The sequence below is a fragment of the Camelus dromedarius genome, chromosome 3 (assembly GCF_036321535.1).
Source record: "Camelus dromedarius isolate mCamDro1 chromosome 3, mCamDro1.pat, whole genome shotgun sequence".
Taxonomy (NCBI): domain Eukaryota; kingdom Metazoa; phylum Chordata; class Mammalia; order Artiodactyla; family Camelidae; genus Camelus; species Camelus dromedarius.
Genome location: NC_087438.1, coordinates 32065516 through 32085364, shown reverse-complemented (window position 1 = coordinate 32085364; position 19849 = coordinate 32065516). Strand labels below are relative to the sequence as shown.

At 38.2% G+C, this 19849-nt stretch overlaps 1 protein-coding gene across 1 annotated transcript in view; it reads left to right on the top strand.

Moving 5' to 3' along the window:
- The first annotated feature begins 505 nt into the window (after positions 1 to 505).
- The window catches only part of EMB (embigin), a 49496-nt gene continuing 30152 nt past the window's right edge, over positions 506 to 19849 (top strand). Inside the window, exons 1-3 of the mRNA XM_064480519.1 lie at positions 506 to 910; positions 11624 to 11713; positions 16238 to 16327. Coding sequence (XP_064336589.1) covers positions 802 to 910; positions 11624 to 11713; positions 16238 to 16327 — 289 coding nt within the window. The 5' untranslated portion in view covers positions 506 to 801. The remainder of the gene's footprint in view (positions 911 to 11623; positions 11714 to 16237; positions 16328 to 19849) is intronic.

The window sequence follows — 19849 nt, the reverse complement described above, 5'->3', positions numbered from 1 at the left end:
GGTGAAAAGGTGTGTGCATTTTACACAGTATCTACTTTCAAGGTTTTGTTTCTTGAGCTCTATAGGTGTCTTCACAAAACCTGTTAGGCTAAGCTAACAAAAGGAAACAAAAAACAGATACACGGTGGGGCCCTGGGACCCTGAAACCTTAATCTAGAGAGAACCGGTTAAGCCTTCAAGAGACTGGAGGGGTGGGTGTGTGCGATTGGTACGCAGAGCAAAGCCAGATTAACCCAGGATGCCAGGCAGCTGGGTAGCGCCCTCCACCAGCGCAAACCTAAGCCTCCTTAATAACCCAGGGATGGAAGGGGGAATCTAAAAAGTGTTCTCCATCCTCTCATTTGTCCCACCAAAGTAAATAAGTTAACCCTGCTTCAGATGAACTGCAAAGGACAGCCAGGAGATAAATATATAGATATTAGCAGTTTCAACATCTCCCCCAGGAAATGGTCTAGGCGTCAACTGCCCGGCGTCTTTAGCAATCATCCTCCCTGATCTGGCGGGAGGACGGTGGTGGGAGAGGATGAGGCGAGGAGGTGGCCACCGAACATCCGGGTGTGCCTGCGGCGGGCTGCGCGCTGCATAATTGATGGAGGGCCGGGCGTAGTTCTGGGTCGGCAGCGGTTGGGCGCTGTTGAGTGTCTCGGGGGAGGAGGGCAAGGCGGCCGGCCCCTCCCACTCTGCCTTTTCTCGAGTGTCCTGACCCCGGGCTTGGCAGCCGGCGCCGGGCCTCCGGCGTGTGCGCAGCGACTCCGGGAACCGACGGTGGTGCGTAAGGACCGCAGCGGACCTGCGGGCGCCATGCGCGCCCTCCCCGGCCTCATGGGGCCCCGGGCCCCGCTCCTGCCGCTGCTCCTCCTGTGTCTTCTCGCCGCAGCGCGCCCGAGCTTGGCGGACGGCCATCCCTCAGGTGTGATGGATGCTGGGCCGAGGAGGGGGAGGAGAGCGCGCGGAAAGGGGCGCGCGGGGATTGCAGGGGAGAGGCGCAGAGATGCTGGAGACCGTGGGTGGGGAGCGGCGGCCGCCTCCGCCCACTGGCCACTCTTGGGTTATCTAAGATGGATGAGAGACCCGGGCGGCGCGGGCTCCTCCGCTCCAAGGCGTGAATCTGTAAGGAACAGCGCCCCGAAGTCTGGGGCGTGTGTAGTAGGACAGTGTCTGGGTGTTCCTAGGAAGAGGGCGTAAAGGTGCGGGCGGGAGCAAGGCAGCGACTTGGCCTCTGCTTAAGTGGCAGGATTTATGAAAGCCACATTTCCCAAGGCCAGCTCTCTTCACTTCAATTGATAGCGAGGCTTAAATATCACCTCCTGGCAGGTGGGTTGGCTTTGAGGATGTTTTTTTAGAGCTAAATTGAAACAGCAGAACCAACCAACCAAAGCTCCACGACTGAAGGATAAAGTGTGTGTGTATCTTTTTTTACACCACGGTCTCTGAAAACGAAGAGTGAGTGAGTGAGTGTGAGTGTGAGTGTGAGTGTGTGTGTGTGTGTGTGTGTGTGTGTGGTAGTTTTATTTATTTAACTTTGAAAGAGGGATTTATGTGCGAAGCATTACCAAACCAACACCAAATTTGCCATTTTAGCTTTACTTGCTTATAATTCCTTTTTGTAATGAAAGTATTCCATCTAACCTACTTTCTAATGCAAGTTCTTGTGTTTTAAATTTAAAAGTATTAGCAGCTAATTAGGAAAATAGACCACTTCTCAGGCTGGCAAATACTACCCATCAGTAACTAAAATCAGGGTATTATTCTTCACAAGGTTTTCAGCTTTTCATAGGAATTCATTTTCATGAGCTTATAGCATGTAGGTTTTTTTTTTTTGCAACGTACTTTAAAGATGGAAAGATAATCAAATAATAGGATTATTCATTTTTAAATAAATGTCCTTTAAAAGGCCTAATTGTTAACAACTTGGACAAAACATTTTGGGTTGCCTCAGTTTCTAAACTTTCTCACTCCACTTTCTCACCACCTTTCTCTTCTTCATTCATGCCACTTACAAAGAATGATCAAGGACTTTTTTTCACCTTGGGGCTATCCTGGATTCACCCTATCATTCACCCTAGAATCTTGCAGTTCTGAGGACCCCTGTATTATAGATGTGCCCTAGAACTTTGGTTCTTGACTTGGCTGTATGTTACCAGTGAGCTTGAAAAATACTTATACCTGGATCCTGCCCTCAAAAATTCTGATTTCATTGGCCTGGGATTCAGACTGGATGTGGAGTTTAAGTGCTCCCATATGATTTTAATCATGTGATCCTAAGCAGGTTGAAAACCATTGCTTTAAAATGATATGGCCTGGAGAGTGCGCTGTTGGGTAGGTATGTATTGGTATCAGGGAGTCAGGTTTAGATTGACACTTAGAGCAGACTTATACACAAAAAGAAAAGAAAAGAAAACAAGTGAAGGTAGGAATGAATTAACAGATAAAGTTGTAAATAAACAGAATGACATCTATGCATGCGTGGCAAATGTCTGTGAAAGCATGCAGTGTAAGAGCTGTCCTTTTAGCTCCACCTAAGCTAAAATTATGGAATAATGTGATATATAAAGGCATGACGTTAGCATCTGATTTTAGGGTAGAATTAAAAATTGTGAGGCAACTTCATTTCATTTTATAGTTGCAGTATTGATCTCTGTGAGATTCAGTTTCCTCTTTGCCAAAGGCCATTGTGAAGTTTACTGGCTATTTTTATCTAGATGCTTCTGAATTCCTTGGAAATAGGTGTTCTATAGACCTAAAATTTGGGGCCAAATGTTAATAACAAAAATGGTTATCACTTTATTAATAAATTTATCCTATTTACTGTATAACAAATACTGTACCATATTTACTACATAATGTGCCAGGCATTGCACTATGTAGTTTGTAGGCCTGTGGGTTAGCTTTTATTATCACTGACATTCAGATGAGGAAATTGGAATTTAGGTAGGCTAAAAAATTGCCCAAGTATACATAATTAGTGAAGCAGTAGAGCAGGAAATTTAGCTTTGTTCAATTCGACTTCTAAGCCTGTTTTCTTAAACACAATACTTAGTTGTCTCTCTGAGGTAAGTGAAAGTTTGGAATCACTGACAGAGACCAGAGTATGTGAATACAAATGCTTGATTTGGGGTGAAGGGCTTGCTGACTCAGTTTGAGTCTTGGAATAAAGTTTGGCACAAACTCACCTTAACTCTTTTAGGCTGTTTTAATTGAGTAGGAAATGTAAAATATCTTTATAAAGGAGATATGCTACATAAATGGGAATATTTAAACATCATTATTATTATCCCTTTATGGGTGAACAAACTGAAGGAATGGGTCATGCTTATTTTTTGAAAAATATTGTAGGGGAGTCATTTGAAATGATCATTTTTAACTCTTCCAGAGAACAGTGCTTATATGTTTCCTTGATTGACTTCCTTCATTTCTAGAGACACCACCCCCAACACACAGCAACTGTCCATTAATAAACATTTGTTGGAACAAATATCATTCAAGCACCTACATGTGCCTGACATTGTGTTAATCTATATCTAAGTATAAAACTTTAGCAGTTTTTACCTTTCAAGACATTTAAACTTTAAAGGAACAGATTAAATATAAGCCTATGTTTAATAGGGTTGTATCTGATGCATCAAAATGTTGACCCTAAATTATCATCACATTGAAAATTACATTATATGCACATTTGTTAAGACTTAGTTCAACTGGTTTTTCCTCTTCCTGGTCTTTTGCCCCGCCTCTGATCTCCATCTCTTCCCTTTTGGGAATGAGCCCTATAGCTATTAGATGGGAAGAATGCAGAGAGGCATTTCCCCTGTTAGATCAGAGAATTGGAGGCTGAGTTGAGTCAGGATGGCATCCAGGTAGGAGAACAGCCCTGTGTAGAGTGTTAGAATTTGAGCACAGTGAGGTGGGTGCTCCTGCAGAGAGGCGTGGCCTGGCACCCAGCCTCAAAGCTGAGCAGAGTGACAAGGGCTTCTATCCAGGGGTGACATTGCAGTGTCTGATCCTGATCACGGGATGGAGGTAAAGCATACAGGAGGGCAGGCAGTTCAGGATGCCAGTCTGAATCGGTGAAAAGACATCTCTTTGGGACCAAGAGTAGAAATGAGAGATTAGTTATATATGGGGGGATTGAGCAAATAAGTAAAGCTAGTAAGGATAACTGAATCCAGGTTTTTCTCTAGAGAAGAAGGAAATAAAGAAATGGGGAAAACTAGAATGAACCTTGTGGTGTTGGATTGCAATTGGCAGCCTTAGTGTGATTTCCTGACTTTAAATATCTGTCTGTATATCCATGTCTTATGTCTATGTCTCGATAAATAGATGCAGATATTGACATGTGTGTGTAAATAAAAGTATAATGCATATATAAATATGTCATTATATTTACAGTTGACCCTTGAACAACACAAGGGTTAATCTGTGTATAATTTATAGTCAACTCTCTGTATTAGTGTAGTTCCTCTGCAGAGTCAACCAACCATGGACAATGTAGTAATGTGGTATTTACTATTAAAAAAAATCTGAGTATAAGTGGACCCTTGAAGTTCAAACCCAAGTTGTTTAAGGGTCAACTATATATATGTATGTATATTATACCCATTATATATTTGTTGTGCGTGTGTGTGTGTGTGTGTGTGTGTGTATGAATATCCACGCATGTATTCTTAGCTCTATCCACTGAGATGGAGCAGAGATTTCTCAACACTGATAAGAATGTTTAGACCCAAATCTTGATCCTTAACACCATTTTTTACTAATAGTAACTAGGACTTCTTGTAGAAATGGCTGATTTCAGGACTGGAGCTGGGAAAGGACAAGATAAGCCTGGAACATCTCGTGCCAGAAGGCAGTGACATGTTCAAACAATGAGGGGTGATGTCAAAAGGATACAGAAAACCATAGTAAAAGGGCTCCCACTGAGAACAAATCTGAGTCAAATTGAGAATCACAATAAATAATAGTACTAAGGGACTAGTATCCACTAATATCTACTGAATAATGCCATTGAATGATATAGGTACTCATGAGAACATACTAAACTAAATTAATTAGATGAATCAATTGAAAGTTTGATGAGGCACAAAATATTACATGGTTTCAAGGTAACTTCCCACAAAATCATATTAATGAAAAGGGAAAAGAATAACTTTACAGTGGCAAAGCCTGGTAGATGCCACTTTAATCAAATGATCAAAGTGAAAATCATCAGGAAAGAGAGAAATAAAAATTGTGTGTCATATGATAGGATGCAGTGAGAAGACCACACCACCTCTGTGATATTTATGCCAAAGGTGTCTACTCCAAATCTAACTGTATTACAACGTCATCAGGTCAGCAACTTATTCTCCAGTGGTTCAGGGGAAACATTCTTTATTCTGTACTTGAAGCTTTTCTGTTAGTTTGAGATTGCTTGAAAAGAAGCAAAAAGAATTTCAGCTCTTTCTGAGAAAGCCTGAGTTAACACAGACAAACCACAAGGATAGTTGAGAAATAGTCATCAGTTTATGTAATTAGCTACCATTTTCCAAAGAAGAATTTGTCCTCAACAGAGACATTATGAGTGTGGAGGCTGTTTGTCCTAGATGGTAATCTTTTCAAGTTACGTTTGTGTAGCTGGCCTCACATATTTCCCAATATTATGTGAACCTTAGAAATAAACAACTTAGGACACACACATTGACGTAGAAGAGAAAAACCTCATGATGTTTTATTTAATATAAACTCTCTACTCCTAATAAAACATAGTCATTATTCACGTACAATAAAATATCTCAAATAATATATTGTTAGTATAGAAATAATAGATGTTATCTTTAAAAATGGGATTTCTCTTTTAATTGAAAATAACACTTTTTTTTCTGGCATTGTTAAAGTTATTGTGGTTATATCATTACTAATGTATCCCTACTTCCAAGATAGAGTCTTTTTATTATTATACCTTATAATTACACAGTTCTGAGGTCCCAAAGGGGAATTTAGATGTCTCATCTGATTGATCTTGAAGTCCAGAGTGCTTTATGATATTGCCAAGAGACTGGAGCTAGCTAATAGCTATAACTTGTTTCCTGCTTTGCATTTCAAAACTCCATCCAGCACTTGGTGCCTCTTCATAAAATGTCCTCAAAAAAGGCCCCAGGAGGATGTGGCTGGCAAAGAAGGGATGCAAGAAATTTTCATGTGTTAAAATATATGTACCTAAACTATGTAAAACAAGACCTCGGGGCCACAGGGCCATTTGAAGGTTATTAAAAATCATCACATTGAAGAATCAGGGTTGAAGATGTATCTGTTTTGAAATCAGAATTTCTCAACCTTGGCAATAGTACGTTTGGGGCTGGATAATTCTCTGTTGTAGAATGCTTAGCAGCATCCCTGGCCTCCACCTTTGTAGTGGGTGAATTTGTGTCCCAGCCTTCCTCCCCCCAAAGATATTCAGGTCCTGACCCTTGGTACCTGTGAAAATGACCTTATTTGCGAGTAGGATCTTTGCAGATGTAATCAAGGTAAAATGAGGTCATACTACATTAGGATAGACCCTTAACCCAATGACTGTGGTCTTTATGAAAGAAGAGAGAGGGAGATATGGATACAGAAACCAAATACACACAGGGAAGATGGCCATGTAAAGATGGAGCCAGCGATTGGAGTGATGCAGCCAGAAGCCAAGGAATGCCAAGGATTGCTGGCAACCACCAGAAGCTAAGAAGAGGCAAGGAGGAATTCTTACCTAGCACCTTCAGACGAAGCAAGGCCCTGGACCTGGATTTCAGGTGTCTAGCCTCTAGAACTATGCGAATTCTAGCCTGTAGAATAAACTGCTGATGAAGCCACCATATTTGTGGTAATTTGGTATGACAACCCTAGGAAACTAATATAACCTAGTAGATACAAGTAGTAACCCCCAAATTGTGACAACCTGAATGTCTCCAGACATTGCTAAATATCCCCTGAGCAAGGTGTTGTGGGGGTGGGCAGAATCACCCTTAGTTGAGAACCACTGAGCAAAATCTCAATCTTATCAAAGAATAACCTAGTGGATGAAACATTAAAAAAAAAACCCAAAACCAGAAAAACCCTACAGTCTCTAGAAAAAGCAGATATCCTGTCAAACTTTTGGGTTTTTATGTTTTTAAGAGTTTTATTTGGCATAAGTTTCATTGTTAAAATATCTTAATGACCCATGTAGAGGTAGTCTGAAACATGAGAGTTTCCATGCTGCCCTTCAAAATACATTCTATTGAAAAAATCATATTTTAAAAAAGTTCAATTTATTTGTATTTCTATATGACCAAATTTAAAAAATAGTTTAACAAGGCTGTGTAAAAGTGCACATTACTTTTGTCATTAGGCTTTTTAATTGTTCTTTAATTTTTTTTAAGCTAGTCTGAAAATGGCCTTCTTGTCCAGTAGTTCCCATACTATGTAAAAAAGCGAGTTCCCTATCTGGACTATTATCTGTCCCTGACTTAGAAAGTCTGACTTATAAATGTTCCCATCAAGAATTTATTTTCTTGCCAAACCTTCTTTTCTCTTTTCTTCTTTTCTTGACAAACTCTCTCTGGGGTATAGTGTCTAGGAAGCAAGGTGGCCTTATCCCTCTCCCCTCTTTTTCCTACTACTGCAGTTATGGACAGGGGATAGGAATACTATATTTCAAGAACCAAGAGATAGGACTCTAAATGCACTGTTTATAAGCAATAATGGCAATTACATATTTTAATGCTATAGCTTCAGCTACATTATGGCTTAAGTGGCTTTTACAATTTGGCATGGGATCTCATGCCAAATATAATATATAGTATAGTTTCTATGAGGAAATACATTCTGAGTTTCAAACCTTCTGTTTATAAATAGTATATATTATCCACTCCTAGGTTATTGTGTTTCTGTAATTGGGTTGTACATTTATAATGCTATATATCAGAATGCTAAAATTAAGATTTACTAAAATAATTTCCATTATGCATGTTGATAGCAATCAACATGTTATACGGATGAGAAAGAGAAAGAGAGGGCATGGTATTTATCCTACTAATAGCTTTTTCTTACATCTTTCTCTAAATGAAGTCCAGACCCTGCCAAGATTTTAAAACATGGATTTTTTTTTGGCGGGGGGAGGTGTAGAGGTATAGTCAAACTTATTTTCTGATTTAAGTAAAAGCAAATGTTAAAACCTGATGCAGTTTTCTAGTGTTACTTATCTTCTTTTTTAGTTTCCAGTTTACTTCAATTAAGTAGGGCCCCAAAGTTAAATATGTGAAAATGTTACCTTAATATTAAGTAGAAATTATAGCATGTTTATTTCATTTAAAATGTTAATAGCATAAATTATAAACCTTCCTAGCAATGCCTATTTTAAAATGTAATCTGTGAAAGATATCTGAGTAGAGACCATGTTGCAATATCACACAAAACAATAGGTGAAAATTAGAATGTTACTCAGTTCTTTGACCCAACACCTCATGACCCATTTCCCATCTAGAGGGAGAAAAACAAATCTTACTACTGGTGCTACTCTCTTCTGTTGGCATTTTTGGCCACCACCTGTAAAAGAATGCCGAGTGGAATGATTCAGCAATGATAAAGAGAGGGGTGAGTGTGATAACCTGAGGAACCCATGTTATCATCTTGGCACCATCACTCAATGGTATCCAGCTTCTCTGACCCTCCTTTCTTTCTCTGTGAAATGAAACCCCAACTAACAAGTCAGTGGCAGAACTTGGATCAGGATGCAAATTCCTGCCTCTCCATTTTGTACCTCTTTTTGTGACTCAGCCTGATCCTTTCAGGGAAGTATTCAAACCACATCTGCCTGAACCTCCTGCCAATTTCCTTTTAAACACCGAAGTCAGCTGAATCAGCCCCCGGCCAGCTGCCCTCCTACTGAAAGCAATAAGGTTTACATTCTCACTTTTTTGATTGAAAAAAAATCTTGGTTAAACAAAGAACTTCTCACTTTTACTATTCTTACACTTTCTGCAGACTGCCCTGCTCTTGTACTCAAGATGTCTGTATATGTCATCTCTTAAAAGGAATGTTTCCCTAAGGCAAAAATCACAACAGCTACACATGCCCTTTAGCATCTGGGGCTTGTTCAGTAGGATCTGGAGCTTGATCAAGGTGAATGCTTTGAAGGCATTATGAAATTAGGATACAGGTGGTGGCTGGTTTATGGATATCTGATTGTATTTTTAATATATGAGCTGGCAATTGGAAGTGGTCACAACAGCTAGCATATTCTGGAACTACCCAAACTTCCCTACTCTTGAAGCTTGGGTTTTCCTTTTCCTCCTATTCCTTCAACTTTTAGAAGCTTAGATTTTGCCCCAGCAAGCCTAGCCCCCTTTTCTCTCCTTGTTCTAATTCAGATCCTAGGTGGGCCTGTCCAGCCATGTCCTGATGATGAATTTTTCTCCTTGGTGTTATCTCCATCTCTATTTCACCCTCAAGAGTCCCTCAGAGATATAGATCATGCTTCATACTCTGTAGCTCACATGCCAACTTGTATATGATACACAGGCTTGTTATAGTCAATACTATGAATGGGTGTTACTCTGAAATTTTAATGACTCTCAGTCACAAACTGTGGGCCTAAACCAGTATTTTTAGGATCCATGTAGCCTTCCAAGAACCAAGTTTACTCAGCTTCATATTATCAGCATCAAGCATGTATGCTCTATATATCCACTAATTTAAGTAAAATAAGAATCAGGACAGCATTTTCCCTAGCTTATGTCACTCTTACTGTTGCTGATACAAATAATAATAATAATAATAATAATAATAATAATAATAATAATAATAATAATAATAATAATAATAATAATAAAAAATGTCAGACCATCTCAAAAGGGTTATGGGCTTGTTTCAGAGATAAACACTGTGGTGAGGACCTTCAGGACAGCATTCTGCTCTCGGAGGTCAGGCCAAGAGAAAAGGTCTCCCTAGCAAAGAAAGCAAAGATATCAAAGCTTATGTTTGTAAGCGTCATAGAACAGATGAGAGGGTAGAACCGTTCCTTCCTTCCCATCTGCACCCTCCTGACGTCCTATCCAGAAGGGAACAGCACCTGCCTTGATCTTCCGGAGGTATTTTCTCTTTAATACAACCTCTAAGTGAGCTATGCTCAAGAAAAGAAAAAAGAAAAAAAAAGAATTTTCATGTTGATAGGGGCCTTTCTGGCAGAGTGTGTGTGTGTGTGTGTGTGTGTGTGTGTGTGTCACAGAGAGTGACAGAGAAAGTATGAATGAAGGAATGAATGATCGGTGTGGGTGAAGGAGAGGTTTTTTATTCCTGTCAGCCCAGTGAGAAACTCACAGCATATTATTCTAAATAATCACTGCCTGAGGGTAGTGTGATTTAGGTATATTATTTATTTCAGGATTATTTTATGGGAAAGTACATCCCACCTTACCTTTCAGGGCTGTATCAGAAGTGGTCAAATGTTTGGAACATGACTTAACTGGAAAAGTAGGTTCTGTGAAGTAGATTTTTTTTTTTTATTGGGCTCTATTGTAAAAGCTGTGTATAAGCTGAAGCAACAAAATGATCACTAGCTTTGATAACACTTTTTATATATATAAGAAAAGGAAAGAACTAGAAATCTAATCTTGCACTAAGAATAACTTTCAGAGCAGAGTATTAAAAATGTGGAATAAAAAGGCCCAGGTTTAATTTAAAGTGAATGAAAAGATTTAAGAATGCAGCCAAGTTTACAATAATGAGCCCTTCTCCTTCTCTGACTTGTTTGGTAGAGTTGGGGTAGTTTTAGTGGCAAGTAAGGTCTGTGTCCTAACATCAAAGAAACAGTAGCTAGTGTTAAAAAAGGAAGCTTTGAGGAGAGTGGGACAGGTGGAAATGGAAACCTTGTTTTTTTTTTAATTTTTTTTAATTTTTGTTTTGTGGTGGGAGGCAATTAGGCTAATTTATTTTTTTAATGGAGGTACTGGGGATTGAACACAGGGCCTCAGGCATGCTAGGCATGCACTCTACCACTGAGCTATACCCTCCCTTTTGAAACCTTGTTTCTTTGATGAAAGTTTTTGAAAGAAGAGATAAGTGCAGAAGAAAACCAAAAGTCAGTTTGGTAGAGGGCATACTGGACTGTCACCCTAGCTGAAAAACAAAGTGCAGTGCAGACTCACTGGGCATCCATTTTTAATCTCTGTCCTCTGCTGCCCAGCCCTCTCTCTTCTGTTCCTTTTTTATGCCCTTTATTGTGGTCTCTCTGTCCCTGTTTGTCGTCTTATGCTCTCTGCCTTTTTTGTCTTTCTTTTTTTCTGGCACTCTTATTTAATTCCTTAATGTCTTCATCTATGTTTTATAAAGAAACTACAAATTACAGGATAAGAAAAGGAAAGTGCTTTATTTTAAGCCACTTGATGTAAATCAATAGAAATTTTTCAATAAAAAAAGAGCATAGGAAAAATTGGAAATTTTGTCACATTTAATAGTCCAATGTATTTCTGAATGTCAGTGGAGCATGTAAGACCTAGTTAATCAGAGCTTTCTGAAAATATTAGTTTTCATCAATAGATACAGTGTACCACTTTAGCTGTTGTGAACTAGCTTTCAGACAGTCATTTAATCTTAATAATAATATAATCATGTGCTCTTTTTCTTACAGCTTCACCTTTTACAACTCCACCTGTCCGTGAAGAAACGATGGCAAAATATTCTAACCTTTCTTTGGAGAGTCATAACATATCACTGACTGGTAAATGTATTGTGTTTCAAATAATACAATGCCCAGATAATTTTTTTATTTTTATTTAAAAAAAATTTTTTTATTGAGTTATAGTTATTTTACAATGTTGTGTCAAATTCCAGTGTAGAGCACAATTTTTTCAGTTATACACGAACGTACATATATATTCATTGTCACATTTTGTTTGCTGTGAGGTACAAGATCTTGCATATATTTCCCTGTGCTATACAGTATAATCTTGTTTATCTATTCTGCATATGTCTGTCAGTATCTACAAAGTTTGAAATCCCAGTCTGTCCCTTCCCACCCCCCTGCCACCTTGGCAACCACAAGTTTGCATTCTATGTCTCTGAGTCTGTTTGTTTTGTAAACAAGTTCGTTTGTCTTTTTTTTTTTTTAGATTCCACATATGAGCGATCTCATATGGTATTTTTCTTTCTCTTTCTGGCTTATTTCACTTAGAATGACATTCTCCAGGGACATCCATGTTGCTGCAAATGGCATTATGTTGTCATTTTTTATGGCTGATAGTATTCCATTGTATAAATATACCACATCTTCCTTATCCAGTCATCTGTTGATGGACATTTAGGCTGTTTTCATGTCTTGGCTATTGTAAATAGTGCTGCTATGAACATTGGGGTGCAGGCGTCTTTCTGAAGTAGGGTTCCTTCTGGATATATGCCCAGGAGCGGGATTTCTGGGTCATATGGCAAGTCTATTCCTAGTCCTTTGAGGAATCTCCATACTGTTTTCCACAGTGGCTGCACCAAACTGCATTCCCACCAGCAGTGTAGGAGGGTTCCCCTTTCTCCACAGCCTCTCCAGCATTTGTCATTTGTGGACTTTTGAATGATGGCCATTCTGACTGGTGTGAGGTGATACCTCATCATAGTTTTGATTTGCATTTTTCTGATAGCTAGTGATACTGAGCATTTTTTCATGTGCCTATTGATCATTTGTATGTCTTCCTTGGAGAATTGCTTGTTTAGGTCTTCTGCCCATTTTTGGATTGGGTCGTTTGTTTTTTTCTTATTATGCGTATGAGCTGCTTATACATTCTGGAGATCAAGCATTTGTTGGTTTAATTTGCAAAAATTTTCTCCCATTCCGTAGGTTGTCGTTTTGTTTTACTTATGGTTTCCTTTGCTGTGCAGAAGCTTGTAAGTTAATTAGGTCGCATTTGTTTATTCTTGCTTTTATTTCTATTGTTTGGGTAGACTGCCCTAGGAGAACATTTTTGAGTTGTATGTGAGATAACGTTTTGCCTACATTTTCTTCTAGGAGGTTTATTGTATCTTGTCTTATGTTTAAGTCTTTGATCCATTTTGAGTTTATTTTTGTGTATGGTGTAAGGGAGTGTTCTAGCTTCATTGATTTACATGCTGCTGTCCAGTTTTCCCAACACCATTTGCTGAAGAGACTGTCTTTGTTCCATTGTATATTCTTGCCTCCTTTGTCGAAGATCAGTTGACCAAAAGTTTGTGGGTTCATTTCTGGGCTCTCTATTCTGTTCCATTGGTCCATATGTCTGTTTTTGTACCAATACCATGCTGTCTTGATGACTGTAGCTCTCTAGTATTGTCTGAAGTCTGGGAGAGTTATTCCTCCAGACTCTTTCTTTTTCTTCAGTAATGTTTTGGCAATTCTAGGTCTTTTGTGGTTCCATATAAATTTTATTATGCTTTGTTCTAGTTCTATGAAATATGTCCTGGGTAACTTGATAGGGATTGCATTAAATCCGTAGATTGCCTTGGGCAGTATGACCATTTTAACAATATTGATTCTTCCAATCCAGGAGCATGGGATATCTTTCCATTTTTTAAAAGTCTTTAATTTCCTTCATCAGTGGTTTATAGTTTTCCGTGTATAAGTCTTTCACCTCCTTGGTTAGATTTACTCCTAGATATTTTATTACTTTGGGTGCTATTTTAAAGGGGATTGTTTCTTTACTTTCTTTTTCTGTTGATTCATCATTAGTATAAAGTAATGCAACTGATTTTTGAATGTTAATCTTGTAACCTGCTACCTTGCTGAATTCTTCTATCAGCTGTAGTAGTTTTTGTGTGGACCTTTTAGGGTTTTCTATATATAGTAACATGTCGTCAGCATATAGTGACACTTTTACCTCTTCTTTTCCAACTTGGATCCCTTTTATTTCTCTCTCTTGCCTGATTGCTGTGGCTAGGACTTCCAAGACTATGTTGAATAGTGATGATAGTGGGCAGCCTTGTCTTGTCCCAGATTTTAGTGGGAAGCTTTTGAGTTTTTCACCGTTGAGTACTATGCTGGTTGTAGGTTTGTCATATATAGCTTTTATTATGTTGAGATATGTTCCCTCTTTACACACTTTGGTGAGAGTTTTTATCATAAATGCGTGTTGAATTTTATCAAATGCTTTTTCTGCATCTATTGAGATGATCATGTGGTTTTTTGTCCTTTCTCTTGTTGATGTGATGTATTACATTGATTGCTTTGCATATGTTGAATCACCCTTGTGTCCCTGGGATGAACCCCACTTGATCATGATGTATAATCTTTTTTATGTGCTGTTCGATTCTATTTGCTAATATTTTGGTAAGGATTTTTGCATGTATGTTCATCAGTGATACTGGTCTGTAATTCTCTTTTTTGGTAGTGTCTTGCCTGGTTTTGGTATCAGGGTGATGGTGGCTTCACAGAATAAGTTTGGGAGTATTCCCTCCTTTTCAATCTTCTGGAAGAGTTTTAGAAGGACTGGTATGATTTCTTTGTATGTTGGGTAGAACTTCCCAGTGAAGCTATCTGGTCCTGGACTTTTATTTATAGGGAGGTTGTTTATTGCTAATTCGATTTCATTTCTAGTGATCGGTTTTTCCAAGTGGTCAGTTTCTTCTTGATTCAGCCTTGGTGGGCTGTATGTTTCCAGAAACTTGTCCATCTCCTCTAGGTTATCCATTTTGGTTCCATACAGTTTTTCATAATATTCTTGTATGATATTCTGTATTTCTATATTATTTGTTGTAATTTCTCCATTTTCCTTTCTTATTTTGCTTATTTGTGCTCTTTTTTCTTCTTTGTGAGTTTGGCCAGAGGTTTGTCGATTTTACTTACTTTTTCAGAAAACCAGCTTTTGGTTTGATTGATTTTTTTCTATTTTTTTTAATCTCTATTTTATTTATTTCCTCCCAGATATTTATTATTTCCTTCTTTCTGCTGACTTTTGGGGTTGTTTTGCTCTTCTTTTTCTAATTCTTTTAGCTGGTAGGTTGGATTGTTTATTTGAGATTGTACTCTTTTTTTTTTTTTTTTTGAGGAAGGCCTGTATTGCTATAAACTTCCCTCTTAGCACTGCCTTTGCTGCGTCCCATAAATTTTGTGTGGCTGTGTTTCCATTTTCATTTGTCTCAGGGTATTTTTTAATTTCAATTTTGATTTCATCATTGACCCATTGGTTTTTTAATAGCATGTTGTTTAATCTCCATGCTTTCATTTTTTTCCCTCCTTTATTTCTCTGTAGTTGATTTCTAGTTTCATGGCATTGTGGTCAGTAAAGATGCTTGAGGTAATTTCTATCGTCTTAAAATTGTTGAGGCTTCTTTTGTGCCCAAGTACATGATCAATCCTAGAAAATGTTCCATGTGCACTTGAAAAAAATGTATATCCTATTTTTGGGGGGTGTAATGCTCTGAAAATATCCACCAAATCTAATTTTTCTATAGTATCATTTAATTTCTCTGTTGCCTTATTTATTTTCTGTCTGGAAGATCTATCTAGTGATGTTAATGCAGTGTTAAAATCTCCAACAACAATTGTATTCCCATCAGTATCCCTTTTGTCTCTGTTAGTAATTGTTTTATGTACTTAGGTGCTCCTATATTGGGTGCATATATATTAAGGAGTGTAATATCCTCATCTTGTATTACTCCTTTAATCATTATAAAATGTCCTTCTTTATCTTTCTTTATGGCCTTTGTTTTAAAGTCTATTTTGTCTGAAATCAGCACTGCTACACCTGATTTTTGGCTTTTCCATTTGCATGGAATATCCTTTTCCATCCTTTCACTCTCAATCTGTATGTGTCCTTCTCCCTAAAGTGGGTCTCTTGTATGCAGCATATTGAAGGTTCTTGCTTTATTATCCAGTCTGCCACTCTATGTCTTTTGATTGGAGCATCCAATCCATTAACATTTACGGTAATTAATGATAGATTTGAGTTTATTGCCATTTTGAACTTATTTTTGCAGTTGATTTGGTATTTCCTCTTTGTTCCTTTCTTCTTCCTTTTGTGATTTGGTAATTTCCCTTTGTATTATCTTGGATTTTTTTTTAGTTTTTGTGACTCACTTGTAAGTTTTTGGCTTGTGGGTAATTTAATAGCCCAATGTATTTCTGAATGTCAGTGGAGCATATAAGACCTAGTTAATCAGAGCTTTCTGAAAATATTATTTTTCATCAATAGTATACAGTGTACCATTTTAGCTGTTGTAAACTAGCTTTCAGACAGTCATTTAATCTTAATAATAATATAATCACATGCTCTTTTTCTTACAGCTTCACCTTTTACAACTCCACCTGTCCGTGAAGAAACAATGGCAAAATATTCTAACCTTTCTTTGGAGAGTCATAACATATCACTGACTGGTAAATGTATTGTGTTTCAAATAATACAATGCCCAGATAATCTTTTTATTTTTAATTAAGCCACTGTATATTACCTTATGAAGTGGTAATCCCTGCTCATGGTCTAGTAGGAGAAACACACCGGCACCTTATACAGTTATAATATAGTGTGATGGGAATCTAATGTGATGAGGGTGGTGTGCTCTGTGTGCAGGGAGGGAGCAGCTAGTTAAGATGTAGGAGGCTTAAGAAAGGTTCTCTAGAAGAAGGACACCTGAGAAGAGGGGAGGCTTCGTTATGATTTGCAGATACCCTTTCAACACATCTTGCTGGCACATCCATTCAGATCACTATGCATTGAGAAGAGAATTCACATATCTACTGGAAGACCTTTAGGCAGATAAATTAAATGTTATCAATGAGTCAGTGATGTTGCTATGGAAAAACAAGGAAAGAGTCCTGAAATAAAAGTCAGTTCTGCTTTCTTTTTACAGATTTGGGTTTGAGTGTTTCAGAAGTAATCTTAGAATTCTTTAATGAGTAAGAGTAGTTATCTGTTTTAATAACAATATTTCAGGTATACTTAGAATTTTAAACCTGTTTATTAAGTCAAAAATAAGTTTTATCCAATTATATGTCCAGTCTTTAACTGTCCTCTAGTCTTAAGAACTGTTTCTCTATTTCTGTTTAATATGAATAAAAGGTGCACCCCTCCCACTAATCTGATACCAATGGAATGTTTGCAATGAGTTTCTGGTAAAACATTTTTATGACTTTGTGCAATCTTTGTTTGTTCTCAGATGTTCCCATTTCAGTATTTGGAGCATTTTCATACTTGTAAAAAGTCATTACAACACTCCTGTGGTGTTACTTGTTCTACTTTTTGCATGTTCTAGTTGTTGATTTCCTTTGTTAGGATGAAATATTTCTTTAAGAGCGATTCATGTGAAAACATAAGTTTGCAAATCTTTTGACTAACCCGGTAACACTGGCAGCAGCACACCCCTTGCTTATCCAGAGTAGCTGGAGCCTGGGGGAAAAAAGGGTCAGGTGCCCAAAGAGACAGCAAAAAATGCACTTTTTAGTTGATGTCAGATTGGTTGTTTACTTATTTAACCTGTTTGGAGGGTTTTACTACTAACCACTATTTTATTCCGATACTGCTATTAAAATCAGTATTGCTACTGTTAAGAAGAGAGAAGGTGTTCACAACTAGCCATTACTTATTTTCTGCCTTGGTCTGATCAAACTTTAGTCAGGTTTTCCTCTTCCTCCCAGGCCCCTGAACTTGGGCTTGCTCCTACTCTGAGCAAGTGGTAAATGCATGGACACAGCCCAGTTGTGCTGTCTGCTTCCACCCACTGGGTTGCTCCATTTCTTCTCAAAAGTTCCTGCTAGTCTGCTTACTCCTTCCTATAAAAGAGAAGCCTTCTTTCTATTTGACTTTGAGATGCTTGTAGATCCAAAGCTTGGAGCACGTTCCCTATTGCAGTAGACTTTTAGGATAAAGTCTCTCTCCTTATTTAAGTCTGGATTTGTTTTTATTTGACACAAGAAAAGATTTGACATTAATTTTGAAACACTGGATCTCTGAGCTGTGACCCTGGTGGTGGCCTCTCCATGCAGGTGGTTGTTCTGGTTGCCTCCCCATCAAAAAGCTTAGTCTTAAGAACTGCCTTTATTGAAATATAGAATGTAAATCTGAAGATGTGCTTATGCTTATTAGGAGCCATAGGCTTTCTTCTTACTGCTATCATTAGGATTTTTAATCTACTTCATGAATGTTTTCATATTTTACCATATCATTGCTTATTTGAATTGTGCTTAATTTCTATGTTGTTATTCATTATTTTCTCTTTCCTTCTGGCCATTTTAGAAGGTGTTCTCTCTGTTAGGATAAAATATTTCTGGTAGAGAGATCCAAATGTAGTACATTAGTTGCTGATTTTGGGCTAGAATGACAACATTTGCCAGTTTTCAGCACACTTACTTACCCAAAGATGCTTGAGACTGGGAAACAGAAGTCCTGTGCCTCAGAGAGTGAAAAACATGACCTTTGATTCATGAAGGCCAGTTGTTTACTTGCTTTATGGTTTTTAAAATATTGCTAATCATTTACTTAACAGAAACATGGTACTGAGCATGTATCATGTATGTGTTTCTAAATATAACTTCATTTAAACCTCGTAAGAACCCTAAGCAATGGGTACCATTATTATTTGGAATTTGCAGATGAGGAAAAAGAGGCACAAAGAGATCAAGTGAACTGACCAGGGTTACAGGTGGTAAGTTGGGAGATCGATTTTGAACCCAGACAGACCGGCACCAGGGGCATGCTATTAACCATTATGCTATGCAGCCTTTCTTAATGCCCAATTACTCATTTCTTTCAACAGCATTATTAACACAATTATACCTATTTCAAGGAAACTTGGATTAGTTTGTAAACTGAAGTTTCAAAAACAATGAAAACAAAGCTATTTTACATGCCCTTTGCCAAATAGATTTGTCTTGGAAATTACATTTACTGAGATAATGGATATATTTGTAAAACAATAATCGACTTGACTAAGAATAAAGTGGGTTTTTTTCTAGTCTAATATCACTGGGTTTCAAGAATTGATCTTTTAATAATGGACTATTTTTACATCACTGTACTAGGTTTCACAATGTCAACATATGGAATTCACTGCATTATTGCAATGGGAGTGTTTCTTTATTGTTTTCTTTTCTTCTCTGTGTATGTAATAGTGTTTGGTGTCTCCATCAGTGTGTTACAGTTTAACCAAAGAGCTTAAAATCAAAATATCAGCTAGCAGTTTTCTTGACTATCCTGGTAATGTTGGCATAGGCTCTCCCCAGTGGCACATTTTATTTACCATATTGAGATGTAAGCAGCTGGCTTGGCAAGGACCTGGTGAGACAGGGAGGTAGACACAGCAAGTACTGGAGCTACAGATACGTACATTGAGGCACGGAGTAAAATTTAGGAAGATTAGTCAAGGTCAGGAAAGGCAGCCGTGCTGCTTAGACCAGCTAGGCAAGAAGTCTGGGTTAGGACCGCTCAGATTCCAGGTTCAAGTGCTTGGTCAGCAAGATTGAGAAAAAGAAAAGAACTGAGAGACCCTTACACTGGCTGCTCAGATATTTTGTTGCAGAGAAGATCCTAAAATGACTCCAGTGAGATGCAAATGTTTATGCTGTTTCTCAGGAGCAGACTGCCAGTCATTAAATCTTATGTAGATGGTTGAGGTACAGAGGGGAAAAAATGTGAATCCCAGCATTCAGAGAGTGAAAGAGAAGGTGGAAGAGGGATCCACCACAGTAACACGAGTGATAGTAGCTGTAAGCAACTTTCGTTTTACACTAGGGATTCTCATTAGCAGAAAACCTGACATTTTGGGTTGGGTGATTTTTTGTTGCTGGGGTGGGGAGGCATGTGTTTTGGGGACTGTAGGATATTTAGTGGCATCCCTGGCCTCTACCCACTAGATCTGAGTAGCACCCACCACGTTGTGACAACCAATGATCTTTATAGATATT